Source organism: Oncorhynchus tshawytscha, unplaced genomic scaffold (genome assembly GCF_018296145.1).
Source record: "Oncorhynchus tshawytscha isolate Ot180627B unplaced genomic scaffold, Otsh_v2.0 Un_contig_9053_pilon_pilon, whole genome shotgun sequence".
NCBI classification, from domain to species: domain Eukaryota; kingdom Metazoa; phylum Chordata; class Actinopteri; order Salmoniformes; family Salmonidae; genus Oncorhynchus; species Oncorhynchus tshawytscha.
Window position 1 is genome coordinate 115,384 of NW_024609538.1, and position 27,275 is coordinate 142,658.

General features: G+C 44.6%; 1 protein-coding gene and 4 non-coding genes across 6 annotated transcripts; all 5 read left to right on the plus strand.

The window, feature by feature from the left end:
* Positions 1-27,275, plus strand: LOC112240992 (transportin-2). Of its 2 annotated transcripts, XM_042315761.1 has the most exons (25): positions 1-140; positions 1,997-2,096; positions 2,954-3,029; positions 3,377-3,526; positions 4,257-4,363; positions 5,646-5,779; positions 6,160-6,241; positions 6,583-6,705; positions 6,821-6,939; positions 7,449-7,509; positions 8,336-8,507; positions 9,862-10,014; positions 13,098-13,323; positions 15,089-15,260; positions 15,671-15,757; positions 17,261-17,368; positions 20,282-20,440; positions 20,645-20,732; positions 20,938-21,036; positions 21,596-21,631; positions 22,059-22,154; positions 22,408-22,583; positions 22,895-22,969; positions 23,239-23,378; positions 23,577-27,275. In XM_042315761.1, exons 2-24 carry the CDS (start codon positions 1,998-2,000, stop codon positions 23,344-23,346), a joined length of 2,706 nt encoding a protein of 901 aa, XP_042171695.1. In that variant the 5' UTR covers positions 1-140; position 1,997; the 3' UTR covers positions 23,347-23,378; positions 23,577-27,275. The 2 variants fall into 2 exon arrangements, with proteins under 2 accessions (XP_042171695.1, XP_042171696.1); XM_042315762.1 differs by lacking the exon at positions 21,596-21,631.
* On the plus strand, positions 2,423-2,493 carry LOC121845058. The gene has a single exon (XR_006082321.1). It is a non-coding gene; the product is annotated as a small nucleolar RNA SNORD41 (small nucleolar RNA).
* Positions 5,483-5,553, plus strand: LOC121845059. Its single transcript, XR_006082322.1, has one exon. It is a non-coding gene; the product is annotated as a small nucleolar RNA SNORD41 (small nucleolar RNA).
* On the plus strand, positions 7,237-7,307 carry LOC112240994. Its single transcript, XR_002952159.1, has one exon. It is a non-coding gene; the product is annotated as a small nucleolar RNA SNORD41 (small nucleolar RNA).
* On the plus strand, positions 10,254-10,324 carry LOC112242442. Its single transcript, XR_002952505.2, has one exon. It is a non-coding gene; the product is annotated as a small nucleolar RNA SNORD41 (small nucleolar RNA).

Here is a 27,275-nt window from a genome sequence, read left to right on the forward strand (position 1 = left end):
AGAAGAAAGTGAACGGAAACCGGAAAGGGTCAGTGGGTCCTACAGAATCGGCGTGTTCATTTCAAACCTGTAGTACAAGAGAGGACGAGCACGAGAAAGAAGCTTCCCCGTCGAGAAACTTCAGTCTACAAATCAACATTGTACGTAGCATGTAATGTGTTTATCTAAGTATATTAAATAAAATAAGACGAAATATGATTGATATCTGAATAATTGGTCACATTAGCAAGCAGGTAACGTTAAGCGTTGGGAATCGAAATAGCTTAGTTAGCATTAGCTAGCTAACAAACTGACAATTTCGGCTAGTGAGCTAGCTAACGTTAGCTTATTAGCTAGCGAGAGCACATGAATGCATTGGGCCATACTAGCAAGACATCGCAACATCAACGAATTTACCGTTTGTCGATACTCGATGGGATTTAGCTATGGATTCTTGTGAAGTTGGCTACTAACAAAATCAAAGTAGCCCACTGGCCAAATTTGGAAAGATATGTTATTATTTCGTTTGGTTAACGTTTGTAGCCATGTTTAGCAGTAGAGTAGTTAGCAAAACTTAGGAGCTAGTAACTTTGTTTAGATTACTTCTCAGTCGGTGTTAATTCTCTGCCATGTTAAATCGAATAATATATCGACTGCCTTAGTTTTATAGCGTTAGCTAACTAACCCATCTTTGTACTGCTTGGTAGTGTCGAGGCCGCATACTTGGCCTTTTTTACTGCATTTGTGTGGCTGAAGCCGGGGACTGCCGTGGTGAGAAGGGTTAAATTCAGTGGCGTTGATCCGAATAGCTACCGAATGGCCAGTACTTTGTTTTTTTCGTGACTAGTTATAGTTAGAACGTCGGAATTAATATAACCATAGAGCCAACGTTAGTCGGATGGTTGTCCGGTTTGTTAAACTTCCCACTATCAGATCGTTTTTGGTGTTGAATATCCGCTTGTTAGCGTTACTTGTGTTGTGTCCAAAGAAAGTTGTAGGGCGGCAATTGTATCAAGTCGCCCAAGTCCAAGGATCACTAACTATATTGCAGCACACCGGCAGAAGGGAACCGGGTGTCGTGGGGGGTGGGGCAGGATTAGGACGGTTAAGCTGGGTCACGGAGATATTTTACTCCTTGTCTAAAGTAGAGCATCGCCTCGTTTTATTTGCCACAATCTGATTCCAAATTTCAACTCCAGCTCCCACACATTTTGTGCTCTGTTTGCACAGCCTTATAGACCCGTTTCCGGGTAGAAGCAAGCTCATGCTCCTGGCAACGAGTGCAAATGGCGCTTTTTTTGTTGCCCTGCTCTGGCCATGTGCATGGCTCACCTTCAATCGCATAATGCCACTGAATTCCACATCATTAGTGAGCACATGGCGTTTAGTCTGGCAGTCGATATTTTAATCACAGAATTCCTCAATGTTCAATTTGGGAATCTGGCTGCAAGAGCATGTAGATTTTGTAGCCTGTTTCTTAGCTTTACATATAAATCTATTGATTTGTTTTGTCATATATCCCAGTGCCAATCTGTGCCACACCACAAGAAGCATCTGTTTATAAACCCTCATACATTATTTAAACTATAGAAAGGTCAGTCAGCCCATGGTTACTTCCCTAATTGCACCTTATTCCCCATGGTGCACCATGTTGGTCAGACCTCTATGGGCCATGGTCAAAAGTAATGTACCAGTAAGTAATAGGGTGCCATGTATGATGCAACCCTGTCTCATTTTGGCAATGCTAATTACACTACGTTTACTGTAGAATTCTGAGAACACTTGACCCACAGGATATGATGCACACTTAAAATGCATAACTTAATGATGGTGTTAGTATTCATGCTGTCTGGTCCAGAGGTCTCTCATACAGTCATATTCCTATACTCACTCTGTCCCTGTAGACTGACTCTTCTAGTAGGTCTCTATCTCTACTTTTCCTTGTGTAGTATCTTTTATCAGTAACTGGGGACATAATTCCAATATCTGTAACTTTGTGTGTGTGCTCCCCATGCAGGATGGAGTGGCAGCCGGACGAACAGGGACTCCAGCAGGTCCTCCAGCTCCTCAAGGACTCCCAGTCCCCCAACACGGCCACACAGAGAGCCGTGCAACAAGTATCCTCATGTACAGACACTGACCGGAGGGTGGGGTTAGTGGAATGGCAGTGGTACTTCTGTGTGCTCTTCTGTGGTCCTCAGTTGGTAGAGCATTGCGCTTGCAACACCAGTATAGTTGGTTAGATTCCTGGGACCACCCATATGTAAAATATATGCACACAATACTGTAAGTCGCTTAGGATAAAAGCGCTTGCTAAATGGCATATTATTCTATGGTTATTGCATCTAGTTAAGTTTGCATTGATCTGTCTATGGGGCCTGTATTGACAATGTACTAAAGTGGAGATGGTGTTATAAGACAGTCACATGGACTGTCCTCCCCTCTGGATATGATGCATTCTATGTAACTCCTGACTGTTAATGATGGTGTTAGTATTCATACTGTCTGATCCAGAGGTCTCCTACAGTGACTTCTCTGCTCTGTCTGGTCCTATAGATTTAGCCTCTTAGGATCACATATAATCTTAACCCTCCAATCCATAACTCCCACTGGCCAATTTATTACTTACTTAAACCCTTGTCCTCATTAGGAACCATGGGTAACGCTACTTATAACAGCAGTTATTTCAAAACCGTTCATATGGTACAACCTATACAAAGGTGCGGAAACCATTTCTGTAGCTTTAGAATTAAACTTAGCCGGTATGTGACGAAATCACATCCGTTGCATTCCAAACTCTGTCGCATTCCTAACTTATGAAATAAGCGCCTCACTTAGTATTTCAACAAGTGCTATTTTTCCTCTGTCTAAATGTCACCCGTAGATTAGTGCTGCAGTGAAAGTGTACTCCCTAGTTATTTGTTTGAGTTGAGCATCATGTGTGATGTCATATTTCCCTTAACCCCTCTGTCAGAAACTTGAACAGCTCAACCAGTTCCCTGACTTCAACAACTATCTAATCTTTGTGCTCACAAGACTGAAAACTGAAGGTGAGAGCCCTGTCTGTCTGAGTTTATATGTTCTAGTTGAGCATCTGGTAGCCTGAGTCGTGTTCATTAGGGCACACACATTACTTCTGAGCTCAAAAAGTAGTTTTGGGTTTCTTTGTCTGTTTCCATTCTTTGGTCAGCATGCCGTCATTATCTGCTAGCCTTGTTATTAGTGGTTCTCTAGGCTGCTGCGTGTCATTCTGAATGCACGTTGCTGTGGCCTTCGTCTGCATCTCTGACATTCTTTTTTTCTTCCTCTACCCCATGACCTCATCATTCCTTCCTTCTCCCCCCCAACCTCATCCTTTCCTCCCCGCACCTCATCCTCTCCTGCTCTCCCTCTCCAGATGAACCCACTCGTTCTCTGAGTGGTCTGATCCTGAAGAACAATGTGAAGGCCCACTACCAGAACTTCCCCCCGGCCGTGGCTGACTTCATCAAGCAGGAATGCCTCAACAACATAGGCGACCCGTCGCCCCTCATCCGCGCCACTATCGGTGAGTCAGTGTGTGTGTGTGAGCTCTGGGTGGGTGGGTTAGGTCTGGGTGGGTGAGTTGGGGTGGGGTCTTGACATGCGTTACATCTGTGTCATTGTCTCAGGTAACTGCTGTCCTGTGGCTTTAATGTGGCTAATTTTTCTCACTGTCTCTCCCTTTAGTAGCTACAGTTGAAGTTGGAATTCAATGTCAGGAATTGTGAAAAACTGGGTTGAAATGAATTTGGCTAAGGTCTATGTAAACTTATGACTTCAACTGTATCTTCACCTCATCTCCCCAAAAATAAATTTGTCTCACCCCCCTGTCCTGCCCTCTGGATATGATGCATTCTTTATAACTCCTGACTGTTAATGATGGTGTTAGCATTTCTCTGTCGGATCCAGAGGTCTCTGGATTCCTTAAATCTCTTGTACATCCCTGTTTTCCTACATCTGGTCTGACAAGACAGCATAGGTGGAAACCTTCAGGAGGTTTTACGTTCACCTGTCCACTTCTTCCAGATCAGTGGGCTCAAACGTTTTGCTTCGCCTGGTGCCCTGAATGGGCGGAGATTTCAAGTAAGGACCAATGGAATGGTCTGAAATGTGTAAACTCCGCCCACCCTAGTCACTGGGCAATGCAAAATGAACGTGCCCTGTGAGAATGGCAGTGTCCCTTCCAAGAGAGTATTAAGACCAGACCACCCTATGATTGTTGGTTCCTAACCTCTCTCTTTATCCCTCTCTCGCAGGTATCCTGATCACCACGATCACTTCTAAAGGGGAGCTGCAGACCTGGCCAGAGCTGCTGCCCCAGCTGTGTAACCTGCTCAACTCTGAGGACTACAACACCTGTGAGGTCAGAGCTACCTACCTACCACACACTCACATCTTTTTCTAGCCTCTCCCCCTTTCTCTTCTTCCTGTCTGTTCCATCTGTCACCCTTCATTTTTCTTTTGTTTTTTTGTCCTCCCTGGCTTTTCTCTTTTCCCCTCATTCCCTGTCACACTCTTTCCCCTCATTCCCTGTCACACTCTTTCCCCTCATTCCCTGTCACACTCTTTCCCCTCATTCCCTGTCACACTCTTTCCCCTCATTCCCTGTCACACTCTTTCCCCTCATTCCCTGTCACACTCTTTCCCCTCATTCACTGTCACACTCTTTCCCCTCATTCACTGTCACACTCTTTCCCCTCATTCACTGTCACACTCTTTCCCCTCATTCACTGTCACACTCTTTCCCCTCATTCACTGTCACACTCTTTCCCCTCATTCACTGTCACACTCTTTCCCCTCATTCACTGTCACACTCTTTCCCCTCATTCCTGTCACACTCTTTCCCCTCATTCACTGTCACACTCTTTCCCCTCATTCACTGTCACACTCTTTCCCCTCATTCACTGTCACACTCTTTCCCCTCATTCACTGTCACTGTCACACTCTTTCCCCTCATTCACTGTCACACTCTTTTCCCCTCATTCACTGTCACACTCTTTCCCCTCATTCACTGTCACACTCTTTCCCCTCATTCACTGTCACACTCTTTCCCCTCATTCACTGTCACACTCTTTCCCCTCATTCACTGTCACACTCTTTCCCCTCATTCACTGTCACACTCTTTCCCCTCATTCACTGTCACACTCTTTCCCCTCATTCACTGTCACACTCTTTCCCCTCATTCACTGTCACACTCTTTCCCCTCATTCACTGTCACACTCTTTCCCCTCATTCACTGTCACACTCTTTCCCCTCATTCACTGTCACACTCATTTTCCCCTCATTCACTGTCACACTCTTTCCCCTCATTCACTGTCACACTCTTTCCCCTCATTCCCTGTCACACTCTTTCCCCTCATTCCCTGTCACACTCTTTCCCCTCATTCCCTGTCCCTTTTTTCTTCCATCTTCATATCCCTTCTCCTTTACCGCTCTCTACCTCTAAATGTTTCAGTAGCGTTCTCTCCACATCCCATGCCATCTGGATATGATGCAGAACACCTTGACAGTGATTGCCAGTGATGCTTGTTGTATTCATACTGTCTGATCCAGACCTGTAGCCTATTGCCTCCAATCATCCTACTTCATTCCCCTCTGTTGCTCTGAGTTTGACTCGGTCTGTCTGCGTGTGTTCTCTTGATCAGGGCTCGTTTGGAGCCCTGCAGAAGATCTGCGAGGACTCGTCGGAGCTGTTGGAGAGCGACGCACTCAACCGCCCGCTCAACATCATGATCCCCAAGTTCCTGCAGTTCTTCAAGCACTGCAGCCCTAAGATCAGGCCAGTCCCAGGTCCCCTGTACCTCCAGACTATCCTGGTCCCAGATCACTTTGTGCTGTCTTGCCAACACCTATGTTCATTGTTATGCCAGTGACTAGGTGTTGGCAAGACAGCACAAACATATCTGGGAACAGGCTACAACCAGACGCCACTGGTTGTTTCTCTGTTCTCACTGTTGTGTCCAGTAGAGCATAGCACACCATAGCAAAACGTTTTGCACCGGATTACACATCTGTGTTCTTATTGGACCAGCTTAGGTAGTTGCGTGGAACTTTTTATTTTCAAAACGTTTCCACCTACTATCCCACTGTTTTCAAAGACATTAATTTGCTCCCTTTGTAAAACTCTGTTACTCATGGTGCTATTCTCTCTGCCTGTAGATCTCATGCCATTGCCTGTGTGAACCAGTTCATCATCGGCAGAGCCCAGGCCCTGATGGACAACATCGACACCTTCATCGAGGTGAGCATCAGGCAACGCACAACACTGTTGACCATAGAAATATAATCACTGTGGTCAGATGGGCTATTCCCATTCTAGTAGTTCTACTTCTATGGTGGTGACGCTGAAGAACGCTGATCTGCTCATCTGGCTATGTTGCAGAACACCTTGACAGTGATGGTTATTGACGCTTGTTGTATTCATACTGTCTAATCCAGACTCTACAGCCTCTTACATGTCCATCGTCTAGACAATGGTGTGTACTGTAATCAATGGTGTTGAGGATAGCTGTAGATTCAAGACTGACATCTGTCTCATTTTCTTCTCTGGTCTCTCTCTCTCTTCGTGTCTCCGTCTCTCAGAGCCTGTTTGCGCTGGCTACAGACGAGGACTCTGAGGTGAGGAAGAACGTGTGCCGGGCTCTGGTCATGCTGCTGGAGGTCCGTATCGACCGGCTAATCCCTCACATGCACAGCATCATACAGGTGAGACAACCACTTCCTTATTTACTCTCCCACTGACCAATCAGCATGTCTGACACTAATGTCATACCCCATCATCCAATCCCTGACACGGCTGTGTCTATCCCTCCCCAACCAGTACATGCTGCAGCGCACACAGGACCCGGATGAGAATGTTTCTCTGGAGGCCTGTGAGTTCTGGCTCACCCTGGCTGAGCAGCCCATCTGTAAAGAGGTGCTCTCTGGACACCTGGTGCAGTGAGTAATCCTAAACATACCTGCAACATACAGCATCACCTAGACGTGATGTAGAGAGAGTGGGGACGGTCAGGTCAGAGGTGTAGAGGGGAACAGAGGTTAGTCAATAGTACAACATGCAAGAGTAACATTCCCATAGAGGTCCTATACTTCCTAGTGTTTCATTCTGTTTACACACTTCACTGTGTTCTATTAGGTGTGATGTTCAGAGGAACAGAATGTTGATGACAGTTAAAGGGTTGGCTAGCTGCAGTACAGACATCTCATGACGTTTAACCTCTGCCCTTCCCATGCTGTCTGGATATGATGCATAACACATTAACTGTGATGGTCAGTGATGCCTGTTGTATTCATACTGTCTGATCCAGATAGCTGCAGCCCACTTGCCACATCTGACGCTCTGTAACTTCAATCAATTATTATATGAAACCAAGAACTGCAGTGTTGCTGATTGACCAACAGTAGGAAGACGGCTTGACTAATGGTGTCTTTTCTGTCTCCTCCTGAAGGCTCATTCCTATCCTGGTGAACGGCATGAAGTACTCTGAGATAGACATTATCCTGCTGAAGGTGAGCCTGTCTCAGTTCTGGGTGTGAATGATGACACCACACCTATTTCCCCACACCAGGGTCATGTTCATTAGTGCACACTAGCAAAACGTTTTGCAACGGGGAAACGAAAAGGACCAGTCAAGACAGTACCTCCCTGTTTCGGACCATTTGTTCAGTTGTGTGCTTAATGAACACGACCCAGAAGTCTTTCCTCCCACCCATCCCCTCTCTTCTTACTGGTAATCTTGGTGTGATGCCAGCTTTATGCTTGAGACTCGACTGATGTTTGACGTATTCGTGCTCTCTGACCTAAGTGTTGTATCTGGTTAATGCCAGTTAATACTGTAGCACAGTTTTTCCCTCTGTCTACTGTCCACACATTCCCAGTTCCACAACACAACACCCAGGCTAACCCACAGGAGATTTCCCCTGCAGGCACTCCTTACTCTGACTCCTAGTCCTCGGTCAACTGTCCACACATTCCCAGTTCCACAACACGCAGGCTAACCCACAGGAGATTTCCCCTGCAGACACTCCTTACTCTGACTCCTAGTCCTCGGTCATAAAGTCACAGTTACTCATTTGACTGCATTAATACCCTTCTGGCTGTTTCTGGCACTAAGCTGTGTCCATATGTCCATGGTTCAGCATGCTTTTTAGAGTGAGAATGTCTTAGCCTCCTGAACTGAAACCACATTTGGCCTAAGTTATTAAATATTAGCCTGGTCCCAGATATTTTTGTGCTGTATAGCCATCTCTTATGCGTACTGTCATGTTTCACAGCACAGACCTCGGACCAGAAAAATAAAACACAGCAATGATACATCTCTCTCTCTCTCTCCAGGGTGATGTGGAGGAGGACGAGGCTGTGCCAGACAGTGAGCAGGACATCAAGCCCCGCTTCCACAAGTCCCGCACCGTCACCCTGCAGCACGAGGGAGGAGAGGGCGAGGAGGGAGAGGACATCGATGAAGACGACGATGATGATGACGATACATTATCTGACTGGAACCTACGTGAGTCGGACTTGACTTAAAGCCGACAGTTACTGAAACCACCGCAGTCAGGGTGGAGATGCGTTAGAGAAAACACATTGATACTGTAGATGAAAGGAGCAGGAGGGTTGTGTCTGCTGCAGGCTCTACGTGAGTCTTGTCTGCGTGTGCTGGCTAAATGGCGTAATATACATATGATAGTCATTCCTGTGGGACAATGACAAAGTTCTGACAGCACTGACTCGGTTACTTCCCTGTTTGGCTGCTCTCTCCACTGGTAGTGCACTGCTCCCCAGCGTCTCATTAGCAGTAGAGCTGGAGGTGTTGATTGGACAGTGTGAACGCTGAACAGCCAGAGTAGTGATTACTGACATCAGTGATGCTCCCTGCTGCTGTCTGGAAATTGAGTGATTGACATGCAGAGATGCACCAGAACAGTGGAAGACCCCTGTTACTACAATGGTGTCTATAGAACTAAAACAACATGGAAGTGGTATTGCAGAGATGCACCAGAACAGTGGAAGACCCCTGTTATCACAATGGTGTCTATAGAACTAAAACAACATGGAAGTGGTATTGCAGAGATGCACCAGAACAGTGGAAGACCCCTGTTACCACAATGGTGTCTATAGAACTAAAACAACATGGAAGTGGTATTGCAGAGATGCACCAGAACAGTGGAAGACCCCTGTTACCACAATGGTGTCTATAGAACTAAAACAACATGGAAGTGGTATTCTGTATATGAGTGTTATTTCACGTAGCCTTTACCCAAATGATTTAGCTTTTTACCGGTGTCATAACTAGATTACAAGGTGGATAATTCTTAGATATTATTTTATGGAAATGGCTGTGTCATTGCTTCAGGGCTGTTGCTAGTCTCGTCAGCCAGATGCCAACATCAATGACATTCTGGTGAAGGACAATCTGACTTGTTGTGGAGAAACCTTGAACTCCTTAAGTGGCTGTTGCTAGTGTGTGTGTGTGTGTTTACAGAGACTTCAGAAAGACATTGTGTTTAGCTGCTGCTGTGGAAGTGATGACATGTTCTCATCTGAACATATATGATGCTAATTAGAGATCGTTTTCTGATCCACAGCAGCATATTGGTAGGACTGGTCTCCTTCAACACCTTTTGTTTATTTGGAGAATCTGTTACTGGTCAGACCTGTACAACTTGGCTTGGCCCAGATTCAGTAGTGTGAAAAGAGTATGTTATTAAATGGCTAGTTCACTCTAAAACCATCTTTAGTATTTTGTTCATTAGTCCACTGTTAATAAAATCCTTGCAGTCAAGTTTTCAACATAGAGCACTTCGGTGCAGAGTTTGAGTGAACTATCCCTTTAAAGATTTGTCCCTCTTATCACCCCGTAGGCAAGTGTTCGGCGGCAGCGCTGGATGTGCTGGCCAATGTGTTCCGAGACGAGCTGCTGCCTCACCTGCTGCCCCTGCTCAAGGGCCTTCTCTTCTCCCCTGACTGGGTCACCAAGGAGTCTGGCATCCTGGTTCTGGGGGCCATCGCTGAGGGTAAGGACTAGGAAATCAATCAATCACACTGTTGACACTTCACATAGATCTATTGCTCAGTCTCTCTCCTTCTGTGTGTCTCCCTCTCCACACTTTGGACTCTTTCTCTCTTGACACCATCTCTATCAGATCTCTCTCTGTCTGCTACTCTCTGCTCTGTTGCTCTCCTCTCTTCTCTCCTATGACGTTCAGTACAGTGGTTCTTTCTCCTCTCACTCCATTGAGAGTTGACTGTCTCTCTGGATGTGATGCATTCTATGTAACTCCTGACTGTTAATGATGGTGTTAGTATTCATACTGTCTGATCCAGAGGTCTCCTACAGTCAGACTTCTCTACTCTCTGATCCAGTGGTCTCCTACAGTCAGACTTCTCTACTCTCTGATCCAGTGGTCTCCTACAGTCAGACTTCTCTACTCTCTGATCCAGTGGTCTCCTACAGTCAGACTTCTCTACTCTCTGATCCAGTGGTCTCCTACAGTCAGACTTCTCTACTCTCTGATCCAGTGGTCTCCTACAGTCAGACTTCTCTACTCTCTGATCCAGTGGTCTCCTACAGTCAGACTTCTCTACTCTGATCCAGAGGTCTCCTTCAGTCAGACTTATCTACTCTGTCTGATCCAGTGGTCTCCTTCAGTCAGACTTCTCTACTCTGTCTGATCCAGTGGTCTCCTTCAGTCAGACTTCTCTACTCTGTCTGATCCAGTGGTCTCCTTCAGTCAGACTTCTCTACTCTGTCTGATCCAGAGGTCTCCTTCAGTCAGACTTCTCTACTCTGTCTGATCCAGAGGTCTCCTTCAGTCAGACTTCTCTACTCTGTCTAATCCAGTGGTCTCCTTCAGTCAGACTTCTCTACTCTGATCATTTTGCCACTCTCTCTCCACTGTGATTTGGCTCTACTTCTCTCTCTCTCTCTCTCTCTCTCTCTCTCTGTGATTTGGCTCTACTTTCTCTCTCTCTCTCTCTCTCTCCACTGTGATTTGGCTCTACTCTCTCTCTCTCTCTCCACTGTGATTTGGCTCTACTTTCTCTCTCTCTCTCTCCACTGTGATTTGGCTCTACTTTCTCTCTCTCTCTCTCCACTGTGATTTCTCTACTTTCTCTCTCTCTCTCTCTCCACTGTGATTTGGCTCTCCACTGATTTCTCTCTCTCTCTCTCTCTCCACTGTGATTTGGCTCTCTCTCTCTCTCTCTCTCTCTCTCCACTGTGATTTGGCTCTCTCTCTCCACTGTGATTTGGCTCTCTCTCGCTCTCTCTCTCTCCACTGTGATTTGGCTCTACTTCTCTCTCTCTCTCTCTCTCCACTGTGATTTGGCTCTACTTTCTCTCTCTCTCTCTCTCTCTCCACTGTGATTTGGCTCTACTTTCTCTCCGCTGATTTGGCTCTCTCCACTGTGATTTGGCTCTCCACTGTGATTTGGCTCTCTCTCTCTCTCTCTCCTCCACTGATTTGGCTCTTGGCTCTCTCTCTCTCCACTGTGATTTCTCTCTCTCTCTCTCCACACTGTGATTTGATTTGGCTCTCCACTGTGATTTGGCTCTACTTTTCTCTCTCTCTCTCCACTGTGATTTGGCTCTCTTTCTCTTCTCTCTCTCTCCACTGTGATTTGGCTCTACTTTTCTCTCTCTCTCTCTCCACTGTGATTTGGCTCTACTCTCTCTCTCTCTCTCTCTCTCTCCACTGTGATTTGGCTCTACTTTCTCTCTCTCTCTCTCCACTGTGATTTGGCTCTACTTTTTCTCTCTCTCTCTCTCTCCACTGTGATTTGGCTCTACTTTTTCTCTCGCTCTCTCTCTCCACTGTGATTTGGCTTTTTCTCTCTCTCTCTCTCTCCACTGTGATTTGGCTCTACTTTTCTCTCTCTCTCTCTCCACTGTGATTTGGCTCTACTTTCTCTCTCTCTCTCTCTCCACTGTGATTTGGCTCTCTCTCTCTCTCTCCACTGTGATTTGGCTCTACTTTTTCTCTCTCTCTCTCTCTCTCTCCACTGTGATTTGGCTCTACTTTCTCCCTCTCTCTCTCTCCACTGTGATTTGGCTCTACTTTCTCTCTCTCTCTCTCCACTGTGATTTGGCTCTACTTTCTCCCTCTCTCCACTGTGATTTGGCTCTACTTTCTCCCTCTCTCTCTCTCTCCTCTCTCTCCACTGTGATTTGGCTCTACTTTTCTCCTCTCTCTCTCTCTCCACTGTGATTTGGCTCTACTTCTCCACTGTGATTTGGCTCTCTCTCTCTCTCCACTGTGATTTGGCTCTACTTTCTCCCTCTCTCTCTCTCTCCACTGTGATTTGGCTCTACTTTCTCCCTCCCTCTCTCTCTCCACTGTGATTTGGCTCTACTTTCTCTCTCCACTGTGATTTGGCTCTACTTTCTCTCTTTCCACTGTGATTTGGCTCTACCCCTGTCTGTTAGTCAGTAACACACTAATATCGGCAGACAGCAGATGTTGACAGTGAGGGAGACGTGTCCTAATGCAGAGTAGGTGTAATGCCATATATTTTCCGCTGCGCTGACCCAGTTAACACGTCACTAATAGGATGTACACTAATTGGATTCCATCAGAGTATATTTTATATTAAAAGGTATAAACACTAAGCCAGATGACTGGCTGTCCTTCACGTGGCTTTGTGTTGATAATAGACTTGGCCAACAATTGAGTGTTGTCAATAAAGAATTTGCCTCAGGCTAGCTAGATTCAAATTCTATCCAACTTTATCGACATGAAAAGAGGAATTGAATGTTGCCTAAGCGATACACAGATGGCAATATTCAATTGAATCTCTTCACAAATACACCAGGGAAAGACAATGTGTCATGGTTAAACTGATCACTTAATATTGAGGTTTTATCTCCAATATGTGCTTTGACCTCATACCCTCCCTACAAAACTGATTCCCCTCCCCCCCACCCCCAATCACATACCAAATATTAAAACAGCGTCATAAAAGGTAAAGTAAAATTCCATGCATTGTTGTGCTTTACCTCCCAGAACCCCCAGAACCCCCACCTCCCACCTCATCCCACCCCCCACCTCATCCTGTGTCTGTGACAAAAACACTATCTCTAACCCCTCCTCTCCTCCAGGCTGTATGCAGGGCATGGTGCCCTACCTCCCGGAGCTCCTCCCCCACCTCATTGCATGCCTGTGTGACAAGAAGGCCCTGGTGCGCTCCATTGCCTGCTGGACCCTGTCCCGCTATGCCCACTGGGTGGTCAGCCAGCCCCCAGACTCCCACCTCAAACCCCTGATGACCGAGCTGCTCAAGAGGATACTGGACGGCAACAAGAGGGTGCAGGAGGCCGCCTGCAGGTGTGTACTGTGTGTGTGGGAGTGTCCTTTTGGCATTGTCAATGTGTTTCAGCTATGACAGTCAGACCTGCGCCCCCCCCAATTAATTAAGCCGTGCTTGATTGAGCTTGCCTGCTGTGATGGAACCAATGGAATAGTCCCAAAAGTTCGACCCTGGCACTCAAGGCAAGCTCAATTTAAATGCTCAAGATGGGGTGTGTGTTCAGAGACTGCAGAATGACTGGACATTTGACTTCTGCTGTGGAAATGATGACATGTTTCTCACCTGAACATATGATGCTAATTTGAGATCGTTTTCTGATCCACAGCAGAATATTGGTAGGACTGGTCTCCTAAAGGGTTGTGTATAGGCCAGCTTGGTTGTTAACCTCTCTGGGAAATGTGGGACGGTAATGTCCCACCTCTCCAACAGCCAGTGAAAGTGCAGGGTGCCAAATTCAAAACAACAATCTCATAATTAAAATTCCACAAGCAATCAAGTATTTTCCACCATTTTATAGAAAAAATTCTCATTAATCCAGCCACAGTGTCCGATTTCAAATAGGCTTTACAGCGAAAGCACCACAAACGATTGTTAGGTCACCACCAAGTCACAGAAAAACACCAAATTTTTCCAGCCAAAGAGTGGAGTCACAAAAAGCACAAATAGAGAGAATTAATTACTGACCTTTGATGTTCTTCATCAGATGACACTCATAGGACTTCATGTTACACAATACATGTATGTTTTGTTCGCTAAAGCGCATATTTATATAAAAAAATCTCATTTTACATTGGCACGTTACGTTCAGTAGTTCTAAAACATGCAGTGATTTTGCATAGAGCCACATCAATTTACAGAAATACTCATCATAAATGTTGATGAAAATACAAGTGTTACACATGGAATTAGAGATATAACTTCAGACCACAAAGCAGCCAAAAAGATATCTGCCATATTGGGTAGTCAACATTAGTCAGATATAGTCAGATATATATAAATATTCACTTACCTTTGATGATCTTCAACAGAATGCACTCCCAGGAAGCCCAGTTCCACCATAAATGTTTGATTTGTTCGATAATGTCCATTTATGTCCAAATAGCTTCTTTTGTTAGGGCGTTTAGTACACAAATCCAAACGCGCGTTCAGGTCCAGCCGAACGTCGGACGAAAAGTTCAAAAAGTTATACTACAGGTCGTAGAAACATTTCAAACTAAGTATAGAATCAATCTTTAGGATGTTTTTTTATCATAAATCTTCAATAATGTTCCAACCGGAGGATTCCTATGTCTGTAAAAAAGGAATGGAACGGAGCTACCTCATGTAAAATGCGAGTGACCAGCACGTAATTCTCAGTCCCACTTCAGAGTAGAAGCCTCAAACCAGTTCCTAAAGACGGTTGACATCTAGTGGAAGCCTTAGGAAGTGCAACAGAACCGATATCCCACTATCTCCTCAGATTTTCCACTTCCTGTTTGGATTCTTTCTCAGGTTTTCGCCTTCCGTATGAGTTCTGTTATACTCACAGACATCATTCATACAGTTTTAGAAACTTCAGTGTTTTCTATCCAATACTACTAATAATATGCATATATTATAAGCATCTGGGACAGAGTAGCAGGCAGTTTACTCTGGGCACCTTATTCATCCAAGCTACTCAATACTGCCCCCCTTGTCATCAAGAAGTTAAAGCAGATGTTATTGTGTGTCCACTGTATTAATGTCTGTGTGTGTGACGTGTCCATTCTCATACTCTGACCCGTTGGCCTTTGTGTCCTTCAGTGCATTTGCCACCCTGGAGGAGGAGGCATGTACAGAGCTGGTGCCCTACCTCAGCTTCATCCTGGACACGCTGGTGTTCGCCTTCGGCAAGTACCAGCACAAGAACCTGCTCATCCTCTACGACGCCATCGGAACGCTCGCCGACTCCGTAGGACACCACCTCAACCAGCCTGTGAGTCTGGATCTTCACTTAGTTAGCAAACTAGCACTTAGAAACATCAGCAAGCTGGATCAGCTTCATGGCCAACAACTCCTTACCGCCTTATGATGTACAACATCTGTTGTGGTGCGTTGTTGCTGTATCACAACCTCCTTGGTTACTTTTCATAGGTTCATCTTTATGCCCCTCTGCTCTCCTCTATGATGAATTCTAAGCAGACATTGGAAATCTGAATCACCAGTGTGGATGTATTTTACAGTCTGAGGTTTAGTGAGAGAAGACGCGTGTATAAATCATGTCACATGTAGGTTGTCGCTACGTCACAACCTCACCCTGGTTGGTTTACACAGGTTTCATCTTTATGGTGAGGAGACACAATATTACTGGACTGTATAATGACTGTCTCCTCTCTGCCCCTACAGGAGTACATCCAGAAGCTGATGCCTCCCCTTATTGCCAAATGGAATGAGCTGAAGGACGAGGACAAGGATCTCTTTCCACTTCTGGAGGTTATACATTATTATATACATATATACATTAGTATATACATACATACATTATTATATACATTATAATATACATATACATTATATACAACCATGTTTGGTGCATCACGAGGTGGATCATTCTTAGTTTTGATTTTGTGGTATTTGCCGTCATTGCTTCAGGGCTGTTGCTAGTCTCGTGAGCCAGAGACCAAAAATAATGACATTCTGCTGAAGGACAATCTGGTATGTTGGGGAGAAACCTAGAACTCCTTAAGTGGCTGGTAGGCTGTTGCTAGTGTGTGTGTGTGTGTGTGTGTTTAGAGACTTCAGAAAGACATTGTGTTTAGCTGCTGCTGTGGAAGTGATGACATGTTCTCATCTGAACATATATGATGCTAATTAGAGATCGTTTTCTGATCCACAGCATATTGGTAGGACTGGTCTCCTTAACCTCTTCAGCTGACAAATAACTGGTGCCGGAGATCGGGCATTAGGCTGGTTTTTTGTTGTAGGTCATTTTTTTATTGATTTTTCAAATGATCTTTAGCTCTTAGAGCCACTCAAAGCATAACAATGGAAACGGGTGACTGTTGTGCTTCCAATGGTCTGTATTATACTGCACATCTTATTGTACATCTTAAGGATCGAAGCGTTGGATAGAACAAAGACTGATATTTCACCAGATGTATCAGTGTGAAGCATCCGCTTGGCGTTTCAACTCCGTACCAGATATGATGAGAGGAAGCCCAGTGGCCGGCCGTGGGAGACGATGGAGCAACATGTATTTAGTCTGACATGTTCTCATCGACGCAACATTTGATCTCCATACAGTTTTCTGTTTCTAAAACTAGAATCTGTAACAGACTGGACTGTGTTTTTGAGACTTTACCTGTTGCCAAAGTAAAACAAATATGTGTTTAGGAGTACAAGGGCAAATTTAGTTATTGCACACACTCACTTCAGAGTAGGCATTCCCTCGTGAAAATATACAAATATGTACAAGAATGTGACAATAAGATCTCACTAGCTGGTGCTTGGCGCTACCCACCTCCTTGCTTGTTCTGCCCACTATGATTGATTTCCTCCCATTGGAAATGACAGGCTCTGGTCGATCTTGGGTTTGTTTATAAAAAATACATTTAAAAGATGTTAACGTCCAGATATGATATTGCAAAAATGTCATTAGCTCATGAGATCTAAACGGGGACTGACTGACTTCTGTATCTGAGAAGTTATAAATCCACTCACTCCATTCCTTTTGTTGATATGAAATCACAGGAACAGTAAAATAATGCTATTTCTTAAAGGGAATTTTAAGAATTTGAATAATTTTTTTCAAATTACCTAGGTATAAAAAAAAAATACACCTTCAAATTTGTGAACTGTCCCTTTAAGATCGGTGCAGATGAGGGAAAGGACACACTGACAGGACACTACTTTGACCTGTTGATATGCAGGCTGTATTTTTGTTGTGTCCGTCCCCAGCCCACCAAACTAACCCTGTCTCTCCCTGTGCCTCCCCAGTGCCTGTCGTCGGTGGCCACAGCCCTGCAAAGTGGCTTCCTGCCCTACTGTGAGCCTGTCTACCAGCGCTGTGTAACCCTGGTCCAGAAGACCCTCGCTCAGGCCATGGTAAGAACCTATAGAGCACGACAGCTTGTTATCCTAAAAACTGGATATGAGTTACCCTGGGTAACTCAGTCGGTTCATTACAATTATGTTTTCGTTGCATTTATAGTTCAATTCACAAAAAGTGACGTTAGTTGAAGATTCTCATAAAACAACATGTATAAGATCTCCTAAGCCTGTGTTACCAGAGACCTTATTTTTGGCTTTTATCCCCCAAAAATGATTCATTTTCCCATAGGCTTTGTCCAACGAGCCATGGTTTCATTTATTTTTATTTTACCTTTATTAAACCAGGCAAGTCAGTTAAGAACAAATTCTTATTTTCAATGACTGCCTAGGAACAGTAGGTTAACTACCTGTTCAGGGGCAGAACGACACATTTGTACCATGTCAGCTCGGGGGTTTGAACTTGCAACCTTCCGGTTACTAATCCAATGCACTAACCACTAGGCTAGCCTGGTGGAGTTAGTGCCTACAAAAAGACACCATTACTATTGCTCTCTCTAGTACAGTTCATGCCTTCCGTGAAGAACCATGTTAATGTATAGCAACAAACTGTTACAAAATAAGCCAGCTATAGGTAGGTTTTCTTCCAATTGGCGACCAGATTTTCATGCAAATATTCGACACGTGCCATAAAAACATTGTGTGCGTTTTCCCACATGAGATGTTTCCATCCAATTGACTTGTTGCGTGTAGGTAGCATAGTGGTTAAAAGTGTTGGGGTCACTAAACGAAAGGTGGCTGGTTTGAATCAACGAGCCGACTTGGTGAATAGTCTGTGCCCTTGAGCAAGGCACTTAACCCTAATTGCTCCCGTAAGTTGCTCTGCTAAAGGAATAAAATGTAAACATTTAAATTAAAGGCTGTGATGACGTCGTGCACATAACTTTTGTGGTTCAATTTCCATGTACCGGGCCTCCCGGGTGATGCAGTGGTCTAGGACACTGCATGGCAGTGCTAGCTGTGCCACCCGCGACTGTAGGTTCGCGCCCAGGCTCTGTCGCGACCGGGAGGTCCGTGGGGCGACGCACAATTGGCCTAGCGTCATCCGGGTTAGGGAGGGTTTGGCTGGTAGGGATCACGCACTAGCGACTCCTGTGGCGGGCCGAGCGCAGTGCACGCTAACCAGGTCGTCAGGTGCACGGTGTTTCCTCCGACACATTTGTGCGGCTGGCTTCCGGTTCGGATACGGGCTGTGTTAAGCAGTGCGGCTTGGTTGGGTTGTGTTTCGGAGGATGCATGGGTTTCGACCTTCGTCTCTCCCGAACCAGTACGGGAGTTGTAGCGATGGGACAAGATAGTAACTAGAAGCCATAACCCACTGTTCCTAGGCCGTCATTGAAAATAAGAATTTGTTCTTAACTGACTTGCCTAGTTAAATAAAGGTAAAATGTTTTAAAAAATCAATTATGAGGAAGTTCATGTTTAAGCTGTTATTCATCACTGTGACCATTTTGTTCAAAACTTTTAGAAACCAAGTGTTCCAATAAGCTTGTTCTTATTAACAGCTTATTTTTTAATATCAATGAATATTTAACTTTATAAATTGGTACATGAGGCAGAAAAAATGCAGTGTGACTTTAGTTTGGCCATCAGCTGGAAGACTGTCCACTTCTCAGTGGAGGGAGGGAGGTAGAGCAGAGAGATGGTGAGTCTGGTGAATGGCAGCCTCACTGCTACTCCCTTCCTCCCCTCAGACTGTCCACTTCTCAGTGGAGGGAGGGAGGTAGAGCAGAGAGATGGTGAGTCTGGTGAATGGCAGCCTCACTGCTACTCCCTTCCTCCCCTCAGACTGACAGATGGAAGACTGTCAGATGGAGGGAGACTGTCTACTTCTCAGACTGTCACTTCTCAGTGGAGGGAGGGAGGTAGAGCAGAGAGATGGTGAGTCTGGTGAATGGCAGCCTCACCCCTACTCCCTTCCTCCCCTCAGACTGTCCACGTCTCAGTGTAGGGAGGGAGGTAGAGCAGAGAGATGGTGAGTCTGGTGAATGGCAGCCTCACTGCTACTCCCTTCCTCCCCTCAGACTGACTATCAGATGGAAGACTGTCCACTTCTCAGTGGAGGGAGGGAGGTAGAGCAGAGAGATGGTGAGTCTGGTGAATGGCAGCCTCACTGCTACTCCCTTCCTCCCCTCAGACTGACTATCAGATGCAGGCCATCAGTCCAGTGAAAAACAAACACATATTATGCTCACCTTGCTATGCCTCAAGTATTACAATAGGTGATATATTACCAGTGTGAGCATATACCTACATTTTAAAAATATAATAAGACAATTGTCAGGGTAATTCAAGCATAGCCAATATGCAGTGATAATGTTTTGGGCCTATAGCCTACTACACAAACCTCATTGCTACAGTACTGATTTAATTGGTTAATGTTGCATAGGCTTAGGTTTTTTAAGTCGAGGTTAAGAAAAATCTGAGCTGTAGATCTCGGTTTACATTTTCAAACGGCCGTCAAGCGTCTCATCATGTCGTAGTGGGGGGACCACATACCTTCGGTATGATGCTGTTTCAATATTTACACAAGTTGTTCCACTGCCATTTCTTGCATAATACATTTTACTGAAGCAGAAAGATTCCACATTGTTTAATGTATGTTTTTGTTGTCCACATTTGGAAAGTTGACAGACACATTTTCTCTTTCCATCATGCCTGTCGGGACTTCTTTTATTATCTGACATTTACTTTACACACATGAAGGTTTGGATGGAAGCCTGGTTTCAGATATGAATTGTAACTTAGACTATAAACAAATGGTACTTGCGAATTTATTCTACACCACAAAGCATGAGTTAGTGTAAACTGCGTTTATTCAGCAGTTTATTAAACAAATTGTACGTTTTGGCTCCATATCCTAACTGTGACCAAAAACCCACTGACTCTGTCCGTCTCCCCTCTCTCCAGATGTACAACCAGCACCCTGACCAGTACGAAGCTCCTGACAAGGACTTCATGATTGTGGCCCTGGACCTGCTGAGTGGCCTGGCCGAGGGCTTGGGGGGCAGTGTGGACCAGCTGGTGGCCCGCAGCAACATCATGACCCTGCTCTTCCAGTGCATGCAGGTACACAGGGGCCTCCCAAGTGCCAACTGTCAGCGGCCATTTTGAAAATGTGAAATTAGTCAACTTGAAGGAGGAAATGTTGCCGTATCGCTTGTTTTTTTAATGAAAGTTGATATTCTTGCTTTTTGGAGCGTCAAGAAAAGTTCAAAATAGTTGTTTTAACCAGATGTGTCTGAGTTTGAGACTAACTGTGCGTTCCTCCAGGACCCTATGCCAGAGGTGAGACAGAGCTCCTTTGCCCTGCTGGGTGACCTGACCAAGGCCTGCTTCCCTCATGTCAAACCCTGCATTGGTGAGTCAACCATAGTAGTGAAGACATTCACTGTCATGAAAAGGTACTGGTGCTGAGGTGTGTGTTGGAGTGGCTAGTAGTTTATGTATTATTTGTATGTTGGTGTGTGTAATGAAGCTGTGTGTTTGTGGGAGTGTGTGTATACCAGTGATTGTGTGACTAGTTGTGTTTAGCGTTTGTATATAAACCTGTCTCTCCCCTCTAGCCGAGTTCATGCCGATCCTGGGCCTGAACCTGAACCCAGAGTTCATCTCTGTGTGTAACAATGCTACCTGGGCCATTGGCGAGATCGCCATGCAGATGGGTGAGTTACTGCTTGCTGTGTGTCCTTACTGCAGTCTTCATTTCTTACACACCCACCCTTTACCTCACAACCACTCTAAAATGTCTCTCACTATCTCTGCTTTTCCTCTCCCTCGAACTCTCATAATAACACACACAGACCACCAACAACCAGCCACTCCTATGATGATCTCTCTTAACAGACTGTCTGAAATGTTCTATGTGGAAGTTGAAGGTCTGAGTGTGACTGAGGTCACAACATAGGGATGAACACACAGATGATTATGGAGCCGCGTGTGTTACGGTGTGTGATGCTAGGGTTTGGTGTCTTTTGGATGGAGCATGTAGCTAACTATGTCCGATTTGATTCGATGCCCTTGCTCTATAACCCATGAACTCAATGACCCTCTGTCATACGAGTGAGCCAATCTCCCTTGACTACAGTGTGCTGCAAGATGCCTGAGTGATGGGTCCTGCTACCATTGGACTCTGTAACAGTGAGGCCTGCAGGTGTGTGCAAGCATGGCAGGCCAACCAGCAGTAGTACAGTGTAGTGACATTGTGCTATAATACCTCTACAGGGAGAACTGACAAGAAGGATGAAGGCGATTGCTCAGGTGAGCTAGGGGGAACCATTGCTTACAGATGGTGGCCATTTTGGGAAATTGTCCAGAAATTACAGGAACCCTATTTTTGTATTAACACCACCAGATTGACTCTATCAGTAAATCATGTTGGTAGTAGTGATTTGATAGGAATGATTGTAATGACACTATAAATACTCTAAATGACAGTGAATACTTGACAGCGCTGATGTGGGGATTGATTGTAGACCTGGCTTTAAATACTTAAGCTTGATTGTGTTGGAAAGGAACCAATAGAAAAGTCCCTAAAGTTCAAACCTTGTCCATTTGCCGCTCCAGGCAGGCTTGAGAAAATACTCCAAATATCTGAAAGATTTCCAATACTAATTGAACCCATGTATGGCGAGCAATGCCATAATTTCCAGCTGGTTGATTGTGGTGTTTTCCTCGGTGCCTGTAGGAGCAGACATGCAACCCTATGTTGGGCTGGTCCTCAACAACCTGGTGGAGATCATCAACAGACCGAACACACCCAAGACCCTCCTGGAGAATACAGGTACTACGGCACTCACACAGACACGCATGCTTAACCCCCCACCCCATAGACAAAACCACTATTTAGGCTCCAGTCCACTCCTATGATGATCTCTCTAACAGACATTCGAAATCTGAAATATTCTATGTGGAAGTTTAAGGTCTGAGTGTGTGACTAACACTTCTGACACTGAAGTGATTGTTCTAAACCCTGTTGTTATGGCCCTGTAGTTATTGCCACATAAATCATCACTCCTGTGTTTCACTTGGGACAGCCATTACGATCGGCAGGCTGGGCTACGTGTGTCCACAGGAGGTGTCTCCCATGCTGCAGCAGTTTATCAGACCCTGGTGCACATCGTTGAGGAACATCAGGGACAATGAAGAGAAAGACTCTGCGTTCCGTGGAATCTGCATGATGATTGGAGTCAACCCCGCTGGAGTGGTTCAGGTGAGGGGGGAGGGGCTTCTGAACACTGTTCCACACAGGAACATGTATTTACTGGGTCCGGGACTTGTTATATTTTAATTCCCTGAGTGTTGCCTCTTTGCTCTTGTCTATGATGAACTCTAAACAGACATTCAAAATCTAAATAACTAGTGTGGATGTAATTTAGACTCTCAGATAACTGGTGAGAGAAGACTCATTGTATTCAACCTAGCGCGTTTGGTGTCATTGAAGGATGATTGGCTGCTAAATGAGTGATAAGGGAATGTGGATGAATGTTGGATGTTGTCATATGAACGTTGGTGTCTCTTCAGGACTTCATCTTCTTCTGTGATGCTGTGGCCTCCTGGGTTAGTCCTAAGGACGATCTGAGAGACATGTTCTACAAGGTAAGCCTCAACAAATCTCACCCGTATGTTTGATCCTCAGAATACGAAGTGTCTAGACTTGGGTTCTAAGTCGACCTAGTGCTTCTCTTTCTCCACAGCCTGTGATGATCTTTCTCTACAGACATTCGAAATCTGAACATATCTTGTGGATATTTTAGACTCTGAGACGTGTGGTGCTAAAAAAAACAAAAGAGAACCAGCTTTGCCAGTCGCTGAAGTCCTCTGACCATGTACCTCACCTTGATTTACAAGCTTTGTTGTTTTTGTAGATCCTCCATGGCTTCAAGGACCAGGTGGGCGAGGAGAACTGGCAGCAGTTCTCAGAACAATTCCCCCCTCTGCTGAAGGAGAGGCTGTCGGCCTGCTATGGCGTGTAGTTCCCCTCGCCGACACAGGACACGCCTGTCAGGTAATGACACACTTTAGGTAGAACTGATCTAGGATCAGCTTCCCTTCCCCAAATCCTAATGTTATGTTCAGTCCAAGTTCTCTCTGTTCACCTGAATAAATAAAAACATTGTTTCTTCTCCTTCTCTTCCTATTCCCTCATCTCTCTTCTTATTCACTCTTCCTCTTCTCTCCCCCTTTCCCACTTTCTCTTCTCCAGGTTTAATCTACGGGAGGGTTACTGGGGGAACTCATCCATCTGTGTTACTGCACTGCCCTGATCGTGGGGGCAGGAGGAGAGGGACTGGCCCTGGCTCCTGTCCATTCAGACTACAAGTCCCACGACCCTGTGTGTCTCTGTGAGGGTGGGTGGGAGGGAGGGTTACTGGGAGGGAAACTGGGGAGAAAGCCTCTGGATTTCAAACGCCAAACTTAAATCCGACGACATACTCCGATGTAACCAAAGCCACAGGTTTCTGTAAGAGGGGGAGGGAGGGTAGGATAAGCATATGCAGGGGTCGGCTGCGAACGGCCCTAAATCCATTCGATAACTCTTTAGATACCAAGGTTAAAGGAGAGCTGTGGTGGGAGGGTGGGCGGGGTGGCAGCAACCCCGGAATAAATAAATTAAGGAGAAATCTAAAAACCAGCCCAGCCACAGTTTAAAAACACAACTCACATAATATGTAGACTGGCACACTTAGACTTAGTTCAGGAAGGGAAGGTAGTTGCCCTGGCCCGAACGACCAATCGGTGCACAAGCACTTTGCATTCATTCTACAACAGTCATTTGATAATCTATACAAAGGCTGTGGGAGGGATACTGAAGTAGCGCTAATGTTTTATAATAGCTTCCCGAAGGCTAGCCTCAGAGGGGAAAACATGAAATGCTTTTCAACGTAATAACGGGGAGAGTTCTAGAAGAGTCATTTGCACCTTTACTACTCAAGCGTTCATAGACAGTACAGTACCATACCTGTTCATGTTGGGACATATTCTCTATTAAACAGGTCTATTTAGACAGGTTTTCTTCCTTTTCCCACATTTGCTGAATTCATTTTACTTTTTGAAATTACTTATTTTTTTATGATTTTTTTAATAGAAATTCTAATTTAAATGTAGTCTTTTTTCCCTTTCATAGTTTTTACTACAACAGACACAATCCTTCCAGGAATCATTTTACTGTAGTGCTGACAAAGGTCATTTTTCCAATAAGGGATTGATTGGTTTGCATGGCAATGATAACCTCTTAAGTGACGTGTATCTCATTGTTACAAGTAGATTTTTACATTTAGAAACAATGGTAGTCAGCTTATCGTTCTAACGTAACAACACCAGGTTATTTAGCCACCCCATCATACTTATTCTGTGACCAGCCCTCCCCGTCACCTAACAAACCGGACGGGTGGCTTTCTATAGTGTCGAGATCCAGCGATGCCATAGTTCAGAGACGCAAGATTCAATCGATCTTATAGAAGAATCACATCCCTGCAACCAGTCATAATCCCTTTTGCTGCTACTTTTGTTTTTCTAGTATTTACAATGGTCTAGAGCATCAAGGCTTCAGGAAGAACTTTAAAATAAATCAGTGGCTGGTTCTAATTGATATTATGCACTTGTTTTTTTTACAACTGTTATGGCTTGCTGAAGTAAGAGACGATATAAATAAGATATTGTATAAGCAATGGTCAAAATGAGAATTTTAGGTTAAGCCTAACGCCGCCATTCATATGCTTGGTTTAAAAGTAAGGCATGCAATCAGATGGAATAGATTTAAAGGGTAAGGAGAGGACCATAGATTTAAAGGGGCAATCAGCATTTTGAACAATACCAAACGGCTAATCCGCCACTGATGTGGTAAATAGCTGAGGGATGAGGCTGGAGAAATGTAACGACTCTCAACCTCATGGACAGAGTAATGGATACAGGGACCGACTGTCCATTATATCAAGATTATCGTTTTAACCATGAGGCTATACAGTGTTTGTATACATTATTAACAAACAGGACTAAAAAAAGCTTATTTTGGGTTCTGACAGTTGAGCTAAACGCATTAGGCATATGTTATAGTCAGGAATCAATGGGTATGATTTAATTTGAAAGCCCTTTTAAAGGGGAAGGACGGACAGATATCAAGTATTTTGGATCAAATGTACTTCCCACCAGTGTTTCCAGACAGTCCAACAGAAAATTGACCAAACTTTTCTACGTGAGCAGAATGATGAGTATGTAGGGGGGAATGAAATGAGTCCACGAAGATGGAAAAAGACCTTGACTAGTCAGTCGGCTATCATAATAATACATAATACATATCTCGTCCATGGTCCCGAACAACCTTGAGTTGCATGCTTTTCCATAATCGCTTTATTTGACTATCATCTTATTAAAGGCGGATACATGCCCTTCTAGGGGGACGTCTTTAAGAGCTTCACCAATTGCAACGCACCCACGCATGCTGTGATAATAAAAGTGGGCGGCTATCTTTAGTAGAAGTATGAAAAGTCCAGGTAAAACTGGCTCTAGTCCAGTTGGTGGTGGCTGTTGCCATTTGCTGTTTTCCTCAACCCGTTGATACTGTGTAGGATATGTCTGGGTATTATACTGATCCTAATTCTCTTTCTGTTTCCCCTGAGGTTGGATACATTAACATTCGTGAGGGAGTGATTGTCTTGTATTTTGTCAATGTCTGGCGGTCTGTCACGTCGGACTATTTCGTTGTGTGTCTGTACTTTACTGTAAGCGTGTCTGTATTTTACTGTAAGTGTGTGTGCCGTTTAGACTCAACTTTGCACCGGCCCTCCCGCAAGGTGATGGACATGTAGCTCACACCCTGAGATATTGGAGACACCCTGTGTATCATCAACACTTGTCATATTTTACCATCTCAGTTTGTGATTGCCAGTCGTACATCAGTTCTCTTTCAAAGCTTAGCTGAGATTTAGCGAGTCAATGAAACTATGGAAATCTTTATCTTACGCTGCACCACGAAAATAGATATTCAAAATGTGAAGAAAACACTGCCTTAAGCATCAGGCGTACCTGTCAAAATGCTATTTCAATGAAGCTGTATACAGATGTGGATTTATCCATATAACGTGGATTTTAACACCAACCCACTTGTACATAAGTGGTTGATTGGACAGTATTTTGAATCTTTACACACTTTTGTAAACCACTTCCACCCTTAGAGGGTGACACTTTAATCATATCCTAAAGGGGTAAACTGAAATGCAAGTGTTGGTGGATGGGTGTCTGGTCCACCAAGGTTGAGAGTAGGATAGGTGTGCACAGAGGTACTGGCTAATTGCCACAGTCCTTGCACTGCTCCCAATGTGATACTGCTCCTATCAGGAGGAATTGGGTCAAAATGTTGATCGGCGTTACATCTCCTCTTAAATCGTAGTAGCGAAACATTGATCCTCAAAACCATCTATTATTCTCAAGTTTAACAGTGTTCCACAAGTTGAGGCAATTTACTTTTTTCCAAGGCTGAGATGTTCATTTTGTTTTTTTATTTATGTTCATTTTTATTTTAAATTACTTTTTTGTTTTTGTGCAGAAGCACAAAGTTTTTTTTTAGACTTTAAAAGTTTTTTCCCTGTAATGTTCTTTTTATTTAAAGAATTTTTTTGTTTTCGTTGTTTTATAGCGGACCATTTGATTTTGTCAATTTTAATGTAAAGTGGTAGTACTGAGAGGGGGAGACAGAGCGTGGTGCATACCCGGGGAAAGAAGGGAAGAATTGTGAAAACTGTATTTTTGTTTCAATCTAGATATCAGCCTTGAGGAATGAATTTCATGTAGTACTGGTATTCTTTTCCTCAACTGTGGTGCAGGTGGGATCTTAACTGATGTATCGCTTTCTAGTTTACTTTTGTGAATGGGGAAATAAAAGGTTTTCTATCAAGCTGGGAATAAA